Genomic DNA, 17846 nt, shown 5'->3' on the forward strand with positions numbered 1-17846 from the left:
TTTGCTCAACAGATGTGGTGCCATGGATCCCACCCCCCCCCGGGAAGTCTTAGGTAAGTGTTCGGGATGGGTGGGGGTCACACCACAGTCTCTAACTCAGCTGTTGAGGAAACACACTGGACTGTCTGTCTCATGGGTCTGGGAATGAAGCTCAAGAGCGTGCATTTCAACAAACCAGAGAAGCTCTGTTGGGTGACACCACTGTTGCCTCCTTTGACCCGTAGTGAGACCACTGAATTGTCAGTGGAGTTAGTCCTACAGGACTGACTGCCATGTTTGGCCAGTAGCAGGGGTGTGGTAGTGTGGCTTCTTGTAGCCTAAGCCAGCAGGGTTCTCACACCCACAGGGCAGCTTTACTTTCAAATAGACAGGGGAGCTGGACGTGCAATTATTTCCACTAATATGTGTATTGGCACCCACTTGTGATTAATACTGACCACAAACTGCTGATTCCACTGGTCTAAGGTTTGTCTGCCAAGCCTCCTCCCCGTACTGAGAAGTGAATACTGCAGCTGCAGGAGTAATCATTCCAGGTGGAGTACAAGCTGTGCTCTCAGAATTCGGCAGACTGTCGCAATAGCCCAAGGCTGCATTATCTCAGAAATAACTGGATGCCCAGGAAATGGAAGAATATATACGGTATGTAGTTGAGCAGTCTCGGCTGCTACCCATATCACTGAACATCGTTCAGGAATCTACCAGGAACAATAACTGCCTGCAACTAGACCAATAGGTAAAAGCAGTGGGAGACTCTCAAATCCCATTGGACACATTGGACTCTGGAGGTTCAGAAGAATTTGGAAGCACTGTACTATGACAAACATCAGCTGCCTGTAACCCGGGGGAATGTCTGCTCCAAGACCACTGGGTCAGGATCCCCAGTAGCCTGATGACCCAAGTCATCCAGCTGGCCCATTAGGTCACCCACGAGTAGTGAAGACAAAAAACATGGATATGTTGTAAGGTGTGGTTCCTCCAACTAGACGAGCTGGTGGAGATGACTGTAATAGCCTGTGTGTGGTGTCATGCAGCCATAAACCCTGACCCACACTCCCCAGTCATCACTAAGAGGGGGCCTTACCCACCATGGGTGTATGCCAGCCTAGACTTTGTCAGCCAGCCAGATGGGTGCCACATAGTGGTCGTCATTGATGATTATTCCAAGTATCCAGTGGTAGAACTGATATCTACGCAGGCTGCCAGTAAAGTGCTAGCTAAGTTGGAGGAGATCAGGTTTTATACGAGAATTGAAAACAGATAATGGACCTCTGTTACAAAGCCAGAAATTGGCGAAGTAGCGCAAGTCATGGAATATTGTACACAAGAAGGTGATGCTGTGGTGGTTCCAGGCTAATGGGGTGCTTAAGAGGTTCAGATGGACTTTGAATAAAGTTATTTGCATTGGCTATGCCAACTCTGTAGTAAGCCAATTTTTCTTCTTCATGGGGTATCGTCAAAATCTGCATGCTACCCCAGGCAAAGCACCAGGGTACATATGCATGGGAGGGTGATGGATGAAGCGATACCCCATCATCATAGCTGGAAACTGGCTCACATTTATGAACAGGTATTGCAGCGGTATCTGGAGTGAGATACTCGGGACAGCACCAAGTGTCAAACTAGGGAATCGAGCACAGAGGGAGGTGGCCTAGTCCTTATCAAAGAATGATTCCCAGGGAGCAAGTTCAGGCTGCTGTTTGAAGTGGAGCCCTGGAAAGTGACTCGCCTAAAAAGCACCAGCAAAACGGCCCAAAGGAGTAAAGAAGAAGCCACCAGAAATGACTCCTCCTTTAACGATTCAGGGGGGCCATGTGGGGGGTTGGAAAAACGAGGTTTCCGATCAAGGGTATTCCCAAGACTCTGATGGAGATTTTGACTTTCTGAGCTCTGTGCTCAGTTCCCCAACCAGCGGTGGATCTCTGAGTAGAGACCTGGTCCGAGTGACGACAGAGTGTGAGGGTTTCCCATTTGTTGAGCCTGCTACTGGGGCAACATGAGGGTCCTCTGAGACAGATGGTCGGAACGGACATACAAGGTATCATTTGAGAAGTAATCCCACTCCATCTAGCAACTCTGAGACTTTATGGTATAAATAGCGCTGATATCTTTGGGAACACAGAGTCTACAGATGGAAAGGTCAAGTAGTGTGCACTGGTCTGATATTGTTGTACGTTGAGAAGCAATGTAACATCCCTGTGAAGTAACAGGGTTGTGCTATAATGAGGGATGTTTTGGTGGGCATACCCTGGTTTTATTATCTGGTACTTTGGGCCGTGTGGTCATGTGACCGACCTAATAAAAGGAAGAGCCACTGCCTCGACCCCGGTCTTTGGCTACAATTGCAGCTAGTGTCTGGTGTAGTGTTCTTTATTACATGTCTGGACAGCACCCCGTCAGAACCCAACAATGACCTGTATCTATTCTGTCTTATCTGAGTGAAAGAAGGCCAAGCAGTATAAGGGAATTATGCTGCTTGTCTGAACTACAACCAGCTGCATGGCCACTTAGTTTTAAAACATCAGAATTACTGAGGGCCAGGTACGGTAATGTGTGGATAGATAGATATATAGATAGATAGATAGATAGATAGATAGATAGATAGATAGATAGATAGATAGATAGTTAGTCAGCACGTTTTAACTTACCTAGACATAGAAAGTTGTGTTTTTCAACATGAGGAGAGCGTGCAGGTCAGACTGTTCCATATCTGTGAACAGAGTCATTGTACCTGGAGGAGTGATTATTGTTCTGGGTGTTATATTGTGGTTCTAGGTCGGTGCAGTTACCCTGCAAAAAGGCCATGTTTTCACCTCTCCTATGAGCTGTAAACGCTTCTGGGTGCTTCGAATCTTAGCAGGTGATGAGTTGTGGAACTTGGCGGCCTGTACTGAGAAAGCAGTGCCTTCCATGGATTTCTTATGTGTGGTGTCACTGTGGCATTTGGTGTTTCAAAAGAGTGACACAGAGGACCACTTTACTGGTCTCTTTGTGGGTTGATGACGTCTAGGAATTAGGTTTGGGTTCGCCGATAAACACTCAGAAGTGTGCTTGTGAATTTCTGATGTCAACAGTGGAAGCATTGCTGAAAATAATAAAAAATACATAACGTGTCTCGAGATGCCTTCACACAGAGGATGACGGTGCTGAAGATCTCCAGTTTCCTTGAGGATGGGAGGGTGTGTCACTCGAGGCAGTCTGCAGCAGTGCACCAGGCAGCGCCTGGACGGGAACCTACTGCTCCCCACTGGGCTTGCACTGTCTGAGCACACCATTTCTCAGCATTTGGGGGCGGGGGTAAAGGGGTATACTAATTACACCTGACATAGCAAGTTTCTCTCCATCGTCTACCAAGGAAGCACCATTCTTGCCGCTGTGGCAAATCCTTTGGTACTGTGCATGCGACACTCCATCCCTAGGGCTAGGGAGTGACCGTCTAAAAGAGATAGAGCCGGACTTTGCCCTTGAAATACCACCAGTCATATTTTACGTGTTTCATAAACCTGAAAACGCCACTGACAAAGCCCTCTGCGATGTGGCATGTTTTAAGTGGCACTGACAATGACGGATGAATTCCGTTGTAGAGCTAAGGTGCAGAACTGAGACAAATGTTACAAAAAGTGAAGCAGGCGAATATTTCTGTAGCGGAAGGCAGGTTTCAAAGCGGCTTGTCTAGTGCCTCTGGTATCTCACCGCTGCGCCTCACCTCGCGCTACGCCCTATTGTAGCATCTGCCCCCTCCCTCAGCAGAGATTGTACACAGGCTCCAGGCGTGCCCCCTCCCGCTTCCCATCAATCATCCTTTTCTTCCACCCTCTGCCTCCTCATCAGCTCACTTTCCTCCGTTTTTCCTTTCTGTCTGGGTTTCCTTCCAGCTGCTGCAGGGAGGCAGATAGAGGAGGGACCCTCCCCCCCTCCACGTAGCCCCTCCCCTCCACAACCACTCCTCATCCTCCTCCACGCCCCGCCCTCCCTGTGGTCACCCAGTGCCCTGTCGCCATTCCTCACTGCTGGCCCCTTACCGTTACCCCGAGCCTTGGTATCTCCGGCTCACTCATACCCCACCGTCCCCCGTGCCCAGACCCCTCTGGCCAGGAGCCGCCTCCCCTCTACCTCGGGTCACCATGGCCTCGTCCGCGCCCCTGCTCCTGGCTCTCGCCTGCCTCGCTCAGGTTTGGAGAGGTAAGCAGCAGTGGGTGTAGTGAGTGCAGCATGTCACGGGCGGGTGTGCTGTGTAGTGTCTCTGGGCTGCAGCAGGGAGCGGGCTGTCCGCAGGGTGGGAGAGCCGAGCCGGGACAGGCCTCGGGCCTTCCCGCAGCCAGCACTGGGAATCCCCCCTGACACCGGGACCGCACTTGTCTGCCGCCCAGGGTCCTGGTGGGAGGGCACCGCTGAGTCCCGGTGCGCGCCTCGGATGTGTTTGTGCAGGACTCGTTGCCAGGCTAGGGAGGAGTATCCCGGGGGACTAGATTAGTAAGCACATTACCAATAGTGGCACTTCCTTAAATGTCTCGTTATTCGGTTATTCTGTGCTGCGGATTGACTCACACCTGCAAACCGTGGCCTCTGTTTACTTTTAGGTTTGAAACATTACGATATTTGGTGACCCCAACGAGGGGTAATTTGTGACAGCTGCAGTTGTGGCCACTGACTTCCATTGTAATACGTTAGATTGTAGGGAGTAGGTAATATACAAAGGTAGCATTCTGGATGTTTAAACCACTTTCATTGAATTCGTTGTTGGTATAAAGTATACACGATTTTAAATCTCAAAGTGTATATTATATTTACGCCACTTTAGCATAATTTCAGCTTCCAAACTAACAGCTGCATTGTTGATTTTTTTTATTTTTCTACCAGTGTTGACAGTACCTGTATTTTCAGTGCACTGCGCATTTGCAATATTTCTATACTTGGATGTGAAACCTAGGAAGTGACGCCTTTACTCTGATGAAGAAATCACATATTTATTTTTTGCTTCCGAATGCGATTTCTGGTGGTCCATTGACCAAGTCTCCGATCTCTTCAGAATTAATATTCCCCCAGGCCAACCCATCGGTGCATTGAAACATTTCGTTAGGCCATAGAATGAAAGAGAGGAAACGTAGTGTGAACGTTTTTATCGAAACTCTATTGTAACATGCTGAATTAACGCACTGTTGTATGATGTATAAAATAAAACATTCAGCCATTTGTAGCTTTGCTTGTAATACCTGCTTCTGAGGCTAGCATATTGTAGTTACGTATACCTACAGGGTATACTGTACGAGGTGACTGTCGAATGGTTAAATTCAGTCAGGTAATACTAGGAGCTGGTTTGGCAGTTTTTCAAAAATATGACTATAGTTTGCAATTAAGTTTGGCTTACTTGGGTGCTACGCAGGGGACTTCTTGACTCAAACGTTGTTACGAATCAATACGATGGCATCTTCCTTTCAGCCCGCCCTCCTTCAACAGTTTTATAGCACTGTTGCCTACTTTAGGAGTAAAGCAGGTAAATGTCGACGAGGTAGACGCCAGAAGGTGTTCCGGAGTGGGCACCTGTACGTAACCTGTTTATTAAAGCCTGAAGAGTGAACCGGCTCCTGCCACAGTATTGCAAAGTCTCGCAGATCAGAGTGGATGCTCATACTAAAAAAACACATTGTGCATGCTGCCTTCATCCCTGAAAGCCTGGTAGCAGTAACGCTCCATTATTTACCAGACAATTTCCACTTTTTTAGAATTGTACATTGTGCTGTCGGCACATTTCATTTGGCAAGAGTTAGAAAACGCCAATTCAGCAGAATCGTGTGAAATTGGTCTCTCAATACAGATAGAAAAAACGGATTTAGAAGAGACATATATTACCCATTCCTCGGTTGTTCTGTCGCTAGTCGGCCCAGTCGTGATATACTCTTCAGTCTAATCACAGGGCTAATTAGCATTTGAGCTGTATTTCACCCATCACGGGGCGGACACTTCTAGACATGACATGAATTCATAGACGTTCGGAGACAAAAATTCTCTGTGACCCAAAATAGTTTCTTTCTATGGCATTTCATTTTATTCACGTTCTTCCCTTGGCATAGTTTTGAACCTCCACAAATGCTAATTGTTCCAACAGGAAATATTGCATGCTTATCTAAACAATGACAGTAGTTGACTTTGCTGTGCATCTCTGTGTGGTAAACTTATAAAGCTGAAGCCCATTCGAGCATCACAGTACATGACCGTTGCCTGTACCCACAACAGCATTTATGAAACCTGTCAGAGCCAATCCCTAATGCTGCCCCTACAGCAAAACTTCCCAGACGTCATGCACACCACCATTGGCGGACGTCTTTGCCTAGCCTTCTACCTATTCGTCGTTCCCAAAGAGATACATACCTAGTTACAATACATTCCAACCCCCGCCCCCTCCTGCCATCCATCCTCTCTGCCCTCAAAAATATCCAGTGATTGGTTGTGCTGCCAGCCCCCACCCCTTGCCAAACGCTCTGTACCTGGTTGGCCTGTCTTTCTCTACAGCCAGACGGTCTAACATCTGGTTCATGAATGTTAAAATTCCAGCCCAGGGGCTGAGGTGGGCCTCGCTGTATGAGCACAGACCCCATTTTGATTGTGGTGAGCTTTGCACCAGGCATACAGGCTCGGATGCTAACTAAACGACTTGAAATCCATTTGTCTGTCTTCAGTGTTTTGTTGCAGAGATGTCTTGTCAAGAGTGCGAGATTCCACGTAAAAACCGAACAATGTACGTTTAAAGCTGGGGTTGAGGGGGGGGGGGTGCTGGGGAAGTAGCTAGATATGAGGAGGCATGTGTTTGTACTGACCAATGTTTTTATCTGATTGGAAATAGATGAACAGGTCAAAAACTATGAGAGCTATGTGTGTAAGAAAAGTGTGCTTGTCAGGTCTGGGTGTATTAGGGGTCTGGTTACTTGGATGTCTGTTAATTTCATGGTGTTGACTACTACACGTCCTGTGGCTGTTATTAGTGGTACTTTAAGGACAGTGCATGAACTCTTAAGAGTGAATTTTGTCTTCTCAGTCATTTACTTTTGGAGCTGCATGGTTGAAGTAACTGAAGAATTCCAGTTGGTTTCTAAGTGGTTTGTTGAACACTGTGTGGTGAGTTTCTTTTTTTTGGGGGGGGTGGGGTAATGCACCATCCTAAAAAAAATGTTGTTTTTATATTGTTTGGTAGTGCACAAGCACCACCAGTGTGGCATCATGAACAAAACAAGATACACAAATTGTGGGTCTGTGGGGTCCACCCAGAAGCAGTGGGAGTACCATACAAGGAAATCCACAGGTACCACAAACACCTCAGCAGTGTATCTGCAGAGTCTGCCCAGAAGTGGTGAAGATGCATCAAACTGATGCAGGTGAATTAGTTCTGTTAAAGGATTGTAGTCACACCAGGAAGATAAGAAGAGAAGGGTGAAGCACAGTCAAGACATAAGAATGTTGAGGATGGTTGGAAGTAAGATCTTGGTTTTTGTGGTTGCTACAAAGAAGGTGACCATGTTGGCTAGAGATTCAGTGGTCTTGTTTTGAAAGGAGTGCCAGCTGGAGATGTTGTGGGAATGTGCATGTGGTGTGCCCAACTCCCTTTTTTTTAAATCTCAGTTTTGCCTGCTCCTAGTTATTTCTTTAGCAAAGTAGTGGTGTATGTCCATAATACTGAGTGAGGAATCGGGGTGGACTCGTGTACCTTGAAGAGGACCTATTTAATTATTTGCTTCCAAAATGGCCTTTAGGTAATAGTCTGATTTCAATGTAATAATTTGTGTGCAGACAGTCATGAGTGCTTTGAGGTGATTGAGTCTTGTGCAATTTCTTTTTGATCTTTGAAGTGACTTTTTTGGTCTTAATTTCCTTTCTGATTTCAGGTTTTTGGTATGTGAGAGGAACATTTTGGCTTCTTGTCACTAGCGGGTTTTGTTGATTTTGGCCTCTGACACATGTATCAGTTGTTGTGGGTGGGTGCAACATGGGGAGTTCTTGAAGAACTGTATGACAAGTTGTCGGTTGAAGTGGTCAATTTTATGTTGTCTAATATATCATCAAGAATCTGACTTTTATTCCCCAGATGTTCTAAAACGTGTCAACATTGTTTTATTGTTTTCTTGCCGTCATTAAATAAGTTACCTACAGGAGCAGATCTTGACATAATTGAGTTTATTTGCAAAAAAATCTGAGGAAAATCTAAAGTAATGTTACGTTTTAGGTCAAAGTCTACCTTATGGCACAACTGTCTGGTTTGCTAAAGCTTTTGGGGACATTCAGAAAGCTTCCTTGGAAATGCTTTCTGTTTATTTTTTATCATTGGCTTTGTGGTTTGTAACTCACATTTTCTGGCTGTCTATTTGCTAGCTTTTTTTGTTTTAGGCAGTTCAGAGTGAGTTATCTCTCCCAAGGAGCAAAGCCTTTTCACACTACCACTTGATAGGAATCTTTTGTAGAAAGGAAAAAAAAAGAATGGGGAAATGAATATCTTCTGAGGGAGATTCAAATACTGTTTTATGAAACATGGTTTCAAGAGAAGTTGGATCATGGTAACTCTGTTTCTAGGCATATTAAAATGTTTTCCTGTCATTGCCCCTTTGCTTGTTATTAGGTCTCCCCTACAGACGGATTTTAGCAGTCTGTTGTTGAAGAGCTGTTGTGTACAATACCAACTGAGTGCGGCCTTTGGGTTGGCCCGTTGCCTAACATAGGTTGGCTTTCTTGTCAGTCACATTGCTTGTTTTTTATATAACGGCTTTCTTTTCACCTTTATTTGTCCTGTTCTTGTATCGTAGCTTTTTTTTTTACCATACTTTTGATTGGATGCCTTGTATCAGCTCCACATCTGAGAACTTCTTTCCCTTTTTTTTAGAACTTCATGGAAGTGCATTGTTTCTTGCTCTCTTCCCCATGTGCTGCTTCTCCTTTACAGCCCCAGACACTGCCGTTGCTCTCCCGCTTCTCTCCCGCTTGTTCATTGTTTCCACCACCCAGTTAGAAGTTAGAATCTCTACACTACAGCCAGTACTTGAGATTAGAAATGCAACATTTATCCTTGATCTGACTTAATGACCATGAGGTTTTGTGGGTGATTTGCCCTCATCATTGAACATATTAAACTATTTCAATTGAACTTCTCAATTGCCTAGTTTAAAAAATCTATTCCATGTCTGGCTAGAATCCGGGCTTTTAAAGCAAGTTGGTCATTAAGGCAAAATATATAGCGTACAGTCATAGTGCAGGTAGATCAGATCATGGTTCGAGCAAACTATAAATTGATCAAAGTCAACTTTCAGCTCGAACTGGGAGTCACTGTGCTCACAATTGGGCCCTGACTACTCCAGATTTGAAGTTGCTTCCACAGAGGGAGACACAACCTAAATACTTTTTTTCCTACATATAAAACGGGCATTGGGGAAAGCCAAAAGGTCTTGCCTTTCGGACCTAGTGACTTTGCCAGTTGTTTTAGCCATACAGCACAGCATCTGTTATGCTATGTAGCATGGCTAATAAACAGGGAAAAAATGCCCTGCATCATTTTGAGGGCACGGACACCAAGCATAAGCACATGACGCAAGTGTTTTTTTTTTTTTATTTTTTTTAATCAACTCGAGTTGGATTGGTAAACAAAAAAAGTAACTTGAACAGGTGTGGTGAAACAACATGAGTAGGGAAAATAATTGGGGGAAGAAGGCAACTTGGGTTGTGGAATTAAACAGGGTGTTGGGAATCAAAACAGAGGGTGGGCAGAAGCAACACAGGGGTGCGCAGGAGAAGCAACGTGAAGTGTGCTGATGATGGGGAGCAAATGGTGGGAGACTCGGCAATATGGAGGGAGGTGGAATCGAATAAACAGGAGAGTGCACAACCTGGAGTTAAAGTGCACCGGAGAGCAGCTTGAAATGTGAAGCGGAATAAAAATGAATGCATACGTTAGAACGGCTCAAAGGACAAAGTTATAGAAATGAAACTTTTAGACTTTTATGAAAATAAATGTGCCTGTAGAAGTGGGAATAAACAGAATGGGGGAAAACGTGCACTCTGATGGAGTGTTTTTAGAGTAAGTAAAAAAAGAAGTTCATGAAAAGCAGATACTTGTGAAAGGATAAAAGGAGCCTATCAGAGAGATGACAAACAGGCTTTGCTCTGCAGGCGGGGCAAAAACTAGACGGTCAGGCTAAAACGAATAGAACCATTGAATAGAAGGCAAGAAAATAAGAGTAAAAAACATAAAGCCAATGGAAAGCAATGGGAGGAGCTTTCCGGGATATCTATCAACATGTCCCAAATAAATATTTCGCAGTCAGAAATCAGTGACCTAGAAACTACTTGAAATTCATTACTATTTACAAGATGTGTCGGAATTTAATCAATTCTGTACTATCGTCTTCTGCTGCCTTTTATCTGCAGAAGTATTAACGGTTCAGGTTGTTCTGGCCCACACCTGCACCCTTTAATACTGCCCCCAGCACCGTGGAAGTCCAAGAAACGACTCATGGTTTCTTCAGCCTGAAAGGGCAAATAACTGGGTGGCCATCTTAGTCCCTGGCTAGTCCCCATCCCCTGCTTTTGATTTTTAATTATCAACCATGGCATTATTTTACTTACTTAAGGACATAGCTTCACACACCATTAAAAGCCAAGTTATGGCACACATGGGGCCAGATGTAGCAAAGGTTTTTTCCCATTCTGTGTCAATGGGAAAATGTGTTCGTACATATGGCCCTTGCTTTCTTGAAGGCAGGAGCATCCATCGACATTTTGTCCCTGAATATGCTTAACTAAAGTCTCCAACTGACTTCCTTTTGATTTCTTTATAGTTGAACGATCAGAGTATCTAAAAAAGTAATTGATACTCGATTTCGATATCAGTAGACTATTTCAGTATGCCTCAGGAGCTGTAGTTTCTGACTGCATTGTCCCAGCATCTGGAGGATTGAACAGCACCTGACACCAGGCCTTTCAGTAGACCTGAGAAGTGTATTGTGCCATGTGTACTTTTCAGCTTTGTGTACAACTTAGTCCCACGAAGTCCGGATTTTTAGCAGATTTTCCGGTTCAATACTAATTATAAAGATAATTTCCCTTAAGTATCTTTGAACGTTAATTTTTCATAAGTGAGTATCTTAGGTCTGGCTCTTCCCAATCTTCTAAACCTTTGTTATACTCCCCCCTTCTAGGTGCATAATAAACTTCTTTACAGCATCATTTACGGTTTTGATTTCTAGGTCTAAAGTCCAACACATCTGAACAGTACATTGTAGGAGATGCTGAAATTGCCTTATAGGTTTGGTGCACTGTGTGGTCCGTGGCCACCGATAGTGACCCCACCTGAGCTACATTCAAATTTTGCCACGGTAGCCGACAACATTAATTTCCGTAACTCGAAGAAGGATGTATAGATGAGACTGCATCTTCTGACTACAGTTGAGTCATTGTGAGGCTTTTAACATAAGGTCATTGTGCCGTTTATCTTTTTGTTCGAGATTAATTAAGCCTTGAGCTGTAGCAAAGAGCAACTGGAAATCTGCTTTTGCATGATTAATCCTACACTTCGAGCAAGCGTTCTGATTCACAACAGGTTTCAATTGTAAACTACATCAGTCTTAGATGTCCTGATGTACTCGGTGCATGCAAGTTCTATCAGATGGAAAAATTAGCACAGGGAGATGTAACACAACTTGGATTTAGCACATGCAACACTTTCCTTGATGGGGCAAATTATTTGTCGCTGTTGGGAAACATAAACCCATTTAACATGTGAACGTTACTATCCATTCCTACCCTGCAAATTCTCTTCATGGTCGAATGTGTGGACCTCGATTATGGAGAAGTTCTTTCAAAAGGTACATGAATACCCACAAACATGAGTGTTAACCTACGTGTGTACGGTGACCCTCGCAGAAGTGCAGTTTCACACCTAATCCTAAACTTGGCATTTCATCAAAGTGGTGGAATTGTCAAATGCACATATTTGCAGATACTTACAAATGCATTTACAAAGGAGTTTTTGACACGGAGAGCCGGAGTGAAAAATCAATGACCAAAGGTCTGTTTATTTTTGCTGCAGCAAAGAGGACAGGTTTACCACTGGCATCCCAGGCCCGAAGTAAAGTGTGCTAGCATAAAGCGTTTAACAGTGATATTTATACTCATACATCAAAGGATACATAAAATGTGTAAATAATGATATACGTCATACAGATATTTTAAGGAGTTAATCAGTTTCCACACACTGGTTCCATTCCCAGCTTTGTCCTTGCCTCCCTTCTGCAGCTGCCTGACTCCCCACATTCTTGAGACCCTTCAAAGGATTACGTGGTTCAAAGGTATAGATATCAGCCTTTCCCTCCCCAAAATACCACAGCCGAGGTCAGTTAGTTATTTGAACACACAATTATAATGAGTACAGTGCCCCAGTTAGGGAAAGAAACCAGCTGCAAGCCTATGGCGTGGAACCAGGCTTATTTTACCTAAACAAATATACATAAGATAACATATGTGATAGACAGTGCGTTCAGAGACAACAAAAGCTCAAACTTACACGTGTAAAAAGAAACGAAGCAATTCAAAATGAATTCTAACAATCGACCCTTTTTGAGTTTTTTTCTTCTGAACACAATAAACGTTTTGAATAGTTCTAAATTTCCTCATATATGTTGAATTTTACTCCTACTTCATTGAAATTTGCATTCATGGGGACATAAACAACCGATGGGTATGAGCAACCAGTATCTGTAGTGAGGATAGTGGGGTCAATAGCCATTAGGGAATTTATCTCTTCTCTCTGCATCATAGCTCGATTTGTTTCTAGTATTTTCACTGGCGGAAGTTTACACAATTTTAAACATGAACAGAGAGCAGGTAAGCACTGTACTAATAAACAACTTAATACAATAGCTATTATTATAAAAAGTATGTCTTTAAACAACCAGCCCCACCCCCCAAACCAAGACCATAACCATGATAACTCAAATCGCCTCCTTCATATTGGCCCCCCTTTTCAAATACCTGTACTGCTTCTTTTATTTTCCCAATATCCAATTCTATCTCTGATGACTTGTTGACAAAATAACAGCACTTTTGCTGGTACTGGTGTTGGATTAAAACACATACTCCTCCTTGTTGTACTGTAATCAAGTCTAGGGCAAGCCGATTTTGTATCGCCAATTGGGCTGCAGAGTTTATCTCTATCTGTATACTTCCTATAGCCTCCCTGGTGGCATTAAATGCAATGGCTAATTCAGCTGACATATTCATCATTGCCAGTTGTAAATCGAAAATTCCAAACCCTGGAATAAGAACATGTAATACTTGAAATACCCAGTTCTTTCGCTCCTCCAGTATGGGTGTCCCTCGTTTGTACCTAAGTGCAAAACTCCCCATGTTAAGGGGCTGGGAAGATGATATATTTGATATCACAGTAATGTTGGGTGCCAAATATGCCAGTGAACATATCCCTTCCCAGTTTAGAGGTAGTACTTTATATGCAGTTCTTCCACATACGAAGTACATGCCTCCCTGGATTTGTGAATTTATAATGCTGTATTTTATTCGGGGCAATCCTACACCCTCTGGGGTGTCATGCTCAGAATTATTGCAATACTTGTAATCTTCCCAGATTGTATTTAGCAATGATACATTTGCCCAGGGTGCAACATATGAACATCTAGCCGTCCAGAGGGGGCCAAGGAAAACCCGGGACAATATTACAGGTGAATTTTTCCCATTTCTATCTTGTTCTCTGGAGGGATCATATAACAATCCTTCTGGATCTACTAGAATCTCATTTTCTCCCACAGTCAGGTTCCAATAATTTACAGTGTAATTTTGATGAGTCCCATTAATTAACGCTGTCCAATTTCTGTCTATTTTCTCCTCTCCTTCAAGATCCCAATTCCCTGTTTTTATATCAAATAACAAAGTGTAAACACACTGTTCAGGAGGGATCTTTCCCATGTATTTTGCCTCTGGGTTTTGCCCATAAAAATAGGTACCAAAACATATGGGAAACATTTTAAGTGTGGCATTCTCTCCAGGCATCGGGGAGAGCTTGTATTCTGCCTGGGTATTAGGGAGCACCGCACACCTAGGGTACCATTGATATTCTTGTTGGTCACATCTCCAAGTGGTATTTGGTACAAGACACACTTCCCCTCTTTCATATTCGCTTGGTGATACTGGTACTTCATAAAGGCCTATAGGATCCTCGGGGTGTCTAGACAAGTGCCGGCAAATCCAGCAGTCAGTGAGACTTAATGTCTCCGCTAATTTTCCATGAACCTTTATCAATGGATGTAAGGTAGGATTTTGCAACAATGATGCAACACCACTGGACATTATACATATTAACATAAGGGTCACTAGGTACTTCATTGTTGTTTTGTAGAAATAGTTATAAGGCCACTTTTCCCTATTCTCTAAAGGGATATTGGTCCTACCAAATGGATATATTTTCATAATTTTATTGTGCTCTCCTCCTTGGTCCTACAACCTTTCTATGATACCGTTTTACTCGTCTCAACCGCCTACGCGTGTTCAAAAATATACCCACACAATTACCAAATATGTAAATGCAAAATATTGATATCACTATACTAATAATCATATACGTATAGATACAGATAAGTAAATTTTCCTTCAATGTTCACACCCACTAGGGTTCAGCACCGCCGTGCTTTCCACTCTAGCAGTTAGGCTGCACTGGTTGGTCCATGAACAAGTTTTTTTTTTTCAAATACAGGACAATAGATGTTGGCTTGATCCTAGGTCCCTTATCTTCTCCTTTTCGAGTTTTAACTCTTGGTGAGTCTCAACTCCCAGTGAGTAAGTCGCGATACTTCAAAGTTCGTCTTCAGTATAGTTTGTCAGTTTCGTTCAGTGTCTCAGCAAAAATGAGGGCGGAGGCCAGCAATTTTCAACCAGATCAGTGATGTGCTTGGGTATTAAACAGAAAAAGGGCACCCTTTTTTTTACCGCTGGGACTACAAACCGCACCAACCCTAATGGCTGGCCGCTTCCGTAGAACTGGTACTTGGTTTTTCTCGCCAGTCACAGAACTGTTAACTCCATTTACCCACTGCTTTTAACCCAGATAATAGCGTTGCACAAGCTGCATCCCACTATGCTTGTGTTCTTGTTGAGACAATTGTTCTAACCAATGTTCTGGTGTCGTTGCACAGGCTAGTCACCCGTGTTCCTGTTCATGCTGGAAATTTAATCATCACAGTCATTTACAACCTCGTCGCCCAAAGTGTGCGTAACAACAGTGAGGATAGCTCGTTTTAATGCTGGTACATCAATGGCATCGGAAATGCCGGTGGCGGTGAAAGCGGGGAACTGTATTTCACGAAGGCAGGCGTGCCGTATTCTGCTGAGCAAAGGATTCCTTGGCCATTCAGAAGAGACCTCAGTTTGCAATTCCAAGCTAGGAGCTATCAGGGTGATGTAAATGTAGCTTTTCGTAGGGGTCACCACCTTACGCACCTTCAAAATTCTGTTCATTTAGATGGGCGAGGACGCAGGTTGTATCGATGAGTTTGTTGATCTTCAAACAGTAACTCTTCGTCACTGGGCTGCTGTGTCACCTCAGGAGCAGAAGTAGCACTTGAAACCTGTGGAGGTGTTTCCTGTCTCCCTACTTTTCTGTAATCAGGAGACAATGGTAATTCTGCTATTAGAGTACTTTGTAGTGGAATTGGTGCACGCTTACAGTGGCTAGCATGTATCCAGTTTTTCCTTCCTTCCACTTTCACCGCTGTCTGTGTTGCAAGCAGTACCTGGGCTGGCCCCCGCCACCTGGGCTGAAGACTGTTGGTTCTTTGAAAATTCTTTGTCATAAGCCAATCCCCTGGCTTAAAAGGGTGACCAGGGCCTTCAAGAGGAGTCGGTAGGCTGGCCTTGACCTGTTGGTGGATCAAACGCAAATCTTTAGTCAATTGTTTACAGTAATCTACAAACAAAGGATATTGCACTTCAGAAAGCTTCTTTGGTCGTGGTACCCCCCAGATATTGGCTGGCCTCCCCATGACAACTTCATAGGGGGATAATCGTGACTTGCTACTGGCAGTCATCCTGATGGACATTAATGCTAGGGGCAAAGCATCTGGCCATTTTAAGTTGGTCTCAGCACAAATCTTAGCTATTTTGCTCTTCAAGGTGTAATTATACCTTTCTACAAGGCCCGCTGATTGTGGGTGATTTGCAGCATGAAATCGATGTTTGATGTTAAGGGCGGTACAGACCTTCTCCATTACCTCATTAGAAAAATGACTGCCATTGTCACTCCAGACTAATCGTGGCAATGCGTATCTAGGAAAATATTCTTTTAGTAATATTTTGGCGGTAGAGAGGGCACCATTGTCTTTTAATGGGTAGGCCTCTATCCATTTTGAAAACATACATACTACCACTAACACGTATTTCAGTTTGTTACACGGTTCCATGTGGATGAAATCCATCTGTATAGCTTCAAAGGGGAGATCAGGAGGGGCAAAATGGCCAGGGGGCGTAGGGGTCCCTTTTCCTGCATTGTGCACTGCACACACCATACAACTTCTAACCAGGTTATTAGCAGCTTTGGATATCAGAGGATTACTCCAAACATGGTCCAAAGTTGTCTTGATGCCTTGGGCACTGATGTGTGCAGGACTGTGGGCCATAGTAACCATAGCGTGTACATAACAATTAGGTAACATCCATCTTCTTCTGTCTGTGTCATCTGTGTAACAACCCTCACTGTCTAGTCTACCGTTCTTCTCCCACTGTTCCCTTTCCTCTGCTGTTGCTTCTGCTTGAATATCTCTCACACACTGCATGGTATTTTCTAGTACTTCGTTCTGGGGCTCTCCCTTGATGCTACTCTCAACATATGCATTGTCAACTGGTGCTCGTGCTGTTGCTTTCGCTGTAGCATCTGCAAAAGCATTTCCTCGTCCTATATCATCAGTAATTTTTTTATGGGCACTACACTTAATGATTGCGACCTGACGGGGCAGGCTGAGAGCATTCAAAAGTGTCACAATCAAGTTGCCATGCTGAATGGTAGTGCCATGTGACGTGATAAAGCCTCTATTCGCCCAGAGTCGCCCAAAATTGTGAGCTACTCCAAACGCATATTGGCTATCAGTGTAGATGTTAACACTAAGATGTTCACTTATTTCACAAGCTCTGGTGAGGGCAATTAATTCTGCAGCCTGTGCCGAATTTTGCGGGATTCTATGAGATTCAACCACTGTTTTGACTGTGGTGACGGCATAGGCTGCAGTGGTCGTACCATCTGGTAACTTGAAGCAAGACCCATCTACAAACAGCTCTCCCTGTGGGTCAGATAGGGGAGTGTCTGTTAAGTCTACCCGTCCCTTGGTTTCTTCCTCAGTGGCAAAAATGCAATTATGATCAAATTCCACATTGTCCTGAGGGAGGGGTAGTAACGTAGCTGGGTTCAGGACATTGCACCGCTTCAAAGTAATATTTGGACTGAACAATGTTAATTCGTAACCCGTTAGACGAGCACTGGTGAGGTGCTGCGTCTGTGTCTTGTTTAACAAAATATCAACGGCATGAGGAACCATCACAGTGAGCGGATTGCCACCAACAAACCCTTCACTTTGTTTCACCGCAGCTGCTGCAGAAACCACTCCTCTAAGACAAGTAGGCAAAGCTTGCGCCACAGTGTCCAAGGTGGAAGAGAAGTATGCACAAGGGCGTTGTCTCCCACCTTGATCCTGTGTCAAAACAGACAATGTACAGCCATGCTTTTCATGCACAAATAAAACAAATGGTTTGCTGTAATCCGGATTACCCAATACAGGAGCAGAGCACATCGCCTTTTTTAAATCTTGAAAAGCCTCCTC

General features: G+C 44.0%; 1 protein-coding gene across 3 annotated transcripts in view; it reads left to right on the plus strand.

Moving 5' to 3' along the window:
- Positions 1-3738: 3738 nt before the first annotated feature.
- Positions 3739-17846, plus strand: part of CD99L2 (CD99 molecule like 2) — a 584389-nt gene continuing 570281 nt past the window's right edge. The window contains exon 1 of one of the 3 annotated variants that reach the window (XM_069212400.1): positions 3739-4179. In XM_069212400.1, coding sequence (XP_069068501.1) covers positions 4122-4179 — 58 coding nt within the window. In that variant the 5' untranslated portion in view covers positions 3739-4121. The remainder of the gene's footprint in view (positions 4180-17846) is intronic. The other 2 variants (XM_069212402.1, XM_069212401.1) reach the window with 2 other exon arrangements.

The sequence above is a fragment of the Pleurodeles waltl genome, chromosome 2_1 (genome assembly GCF_031143425.1).
Source record: "Pleurodeles waltl isolate 20211129_DDA chromosome 2_1, aPleWal1.hap1.20221129, whole genome shotgun sequence".
NCBI lineage: Eukaryota > Metazoa > Chordata > Amphibia > Caudata > Salamandridae > Pleurodeles > Pleurodeles waltl.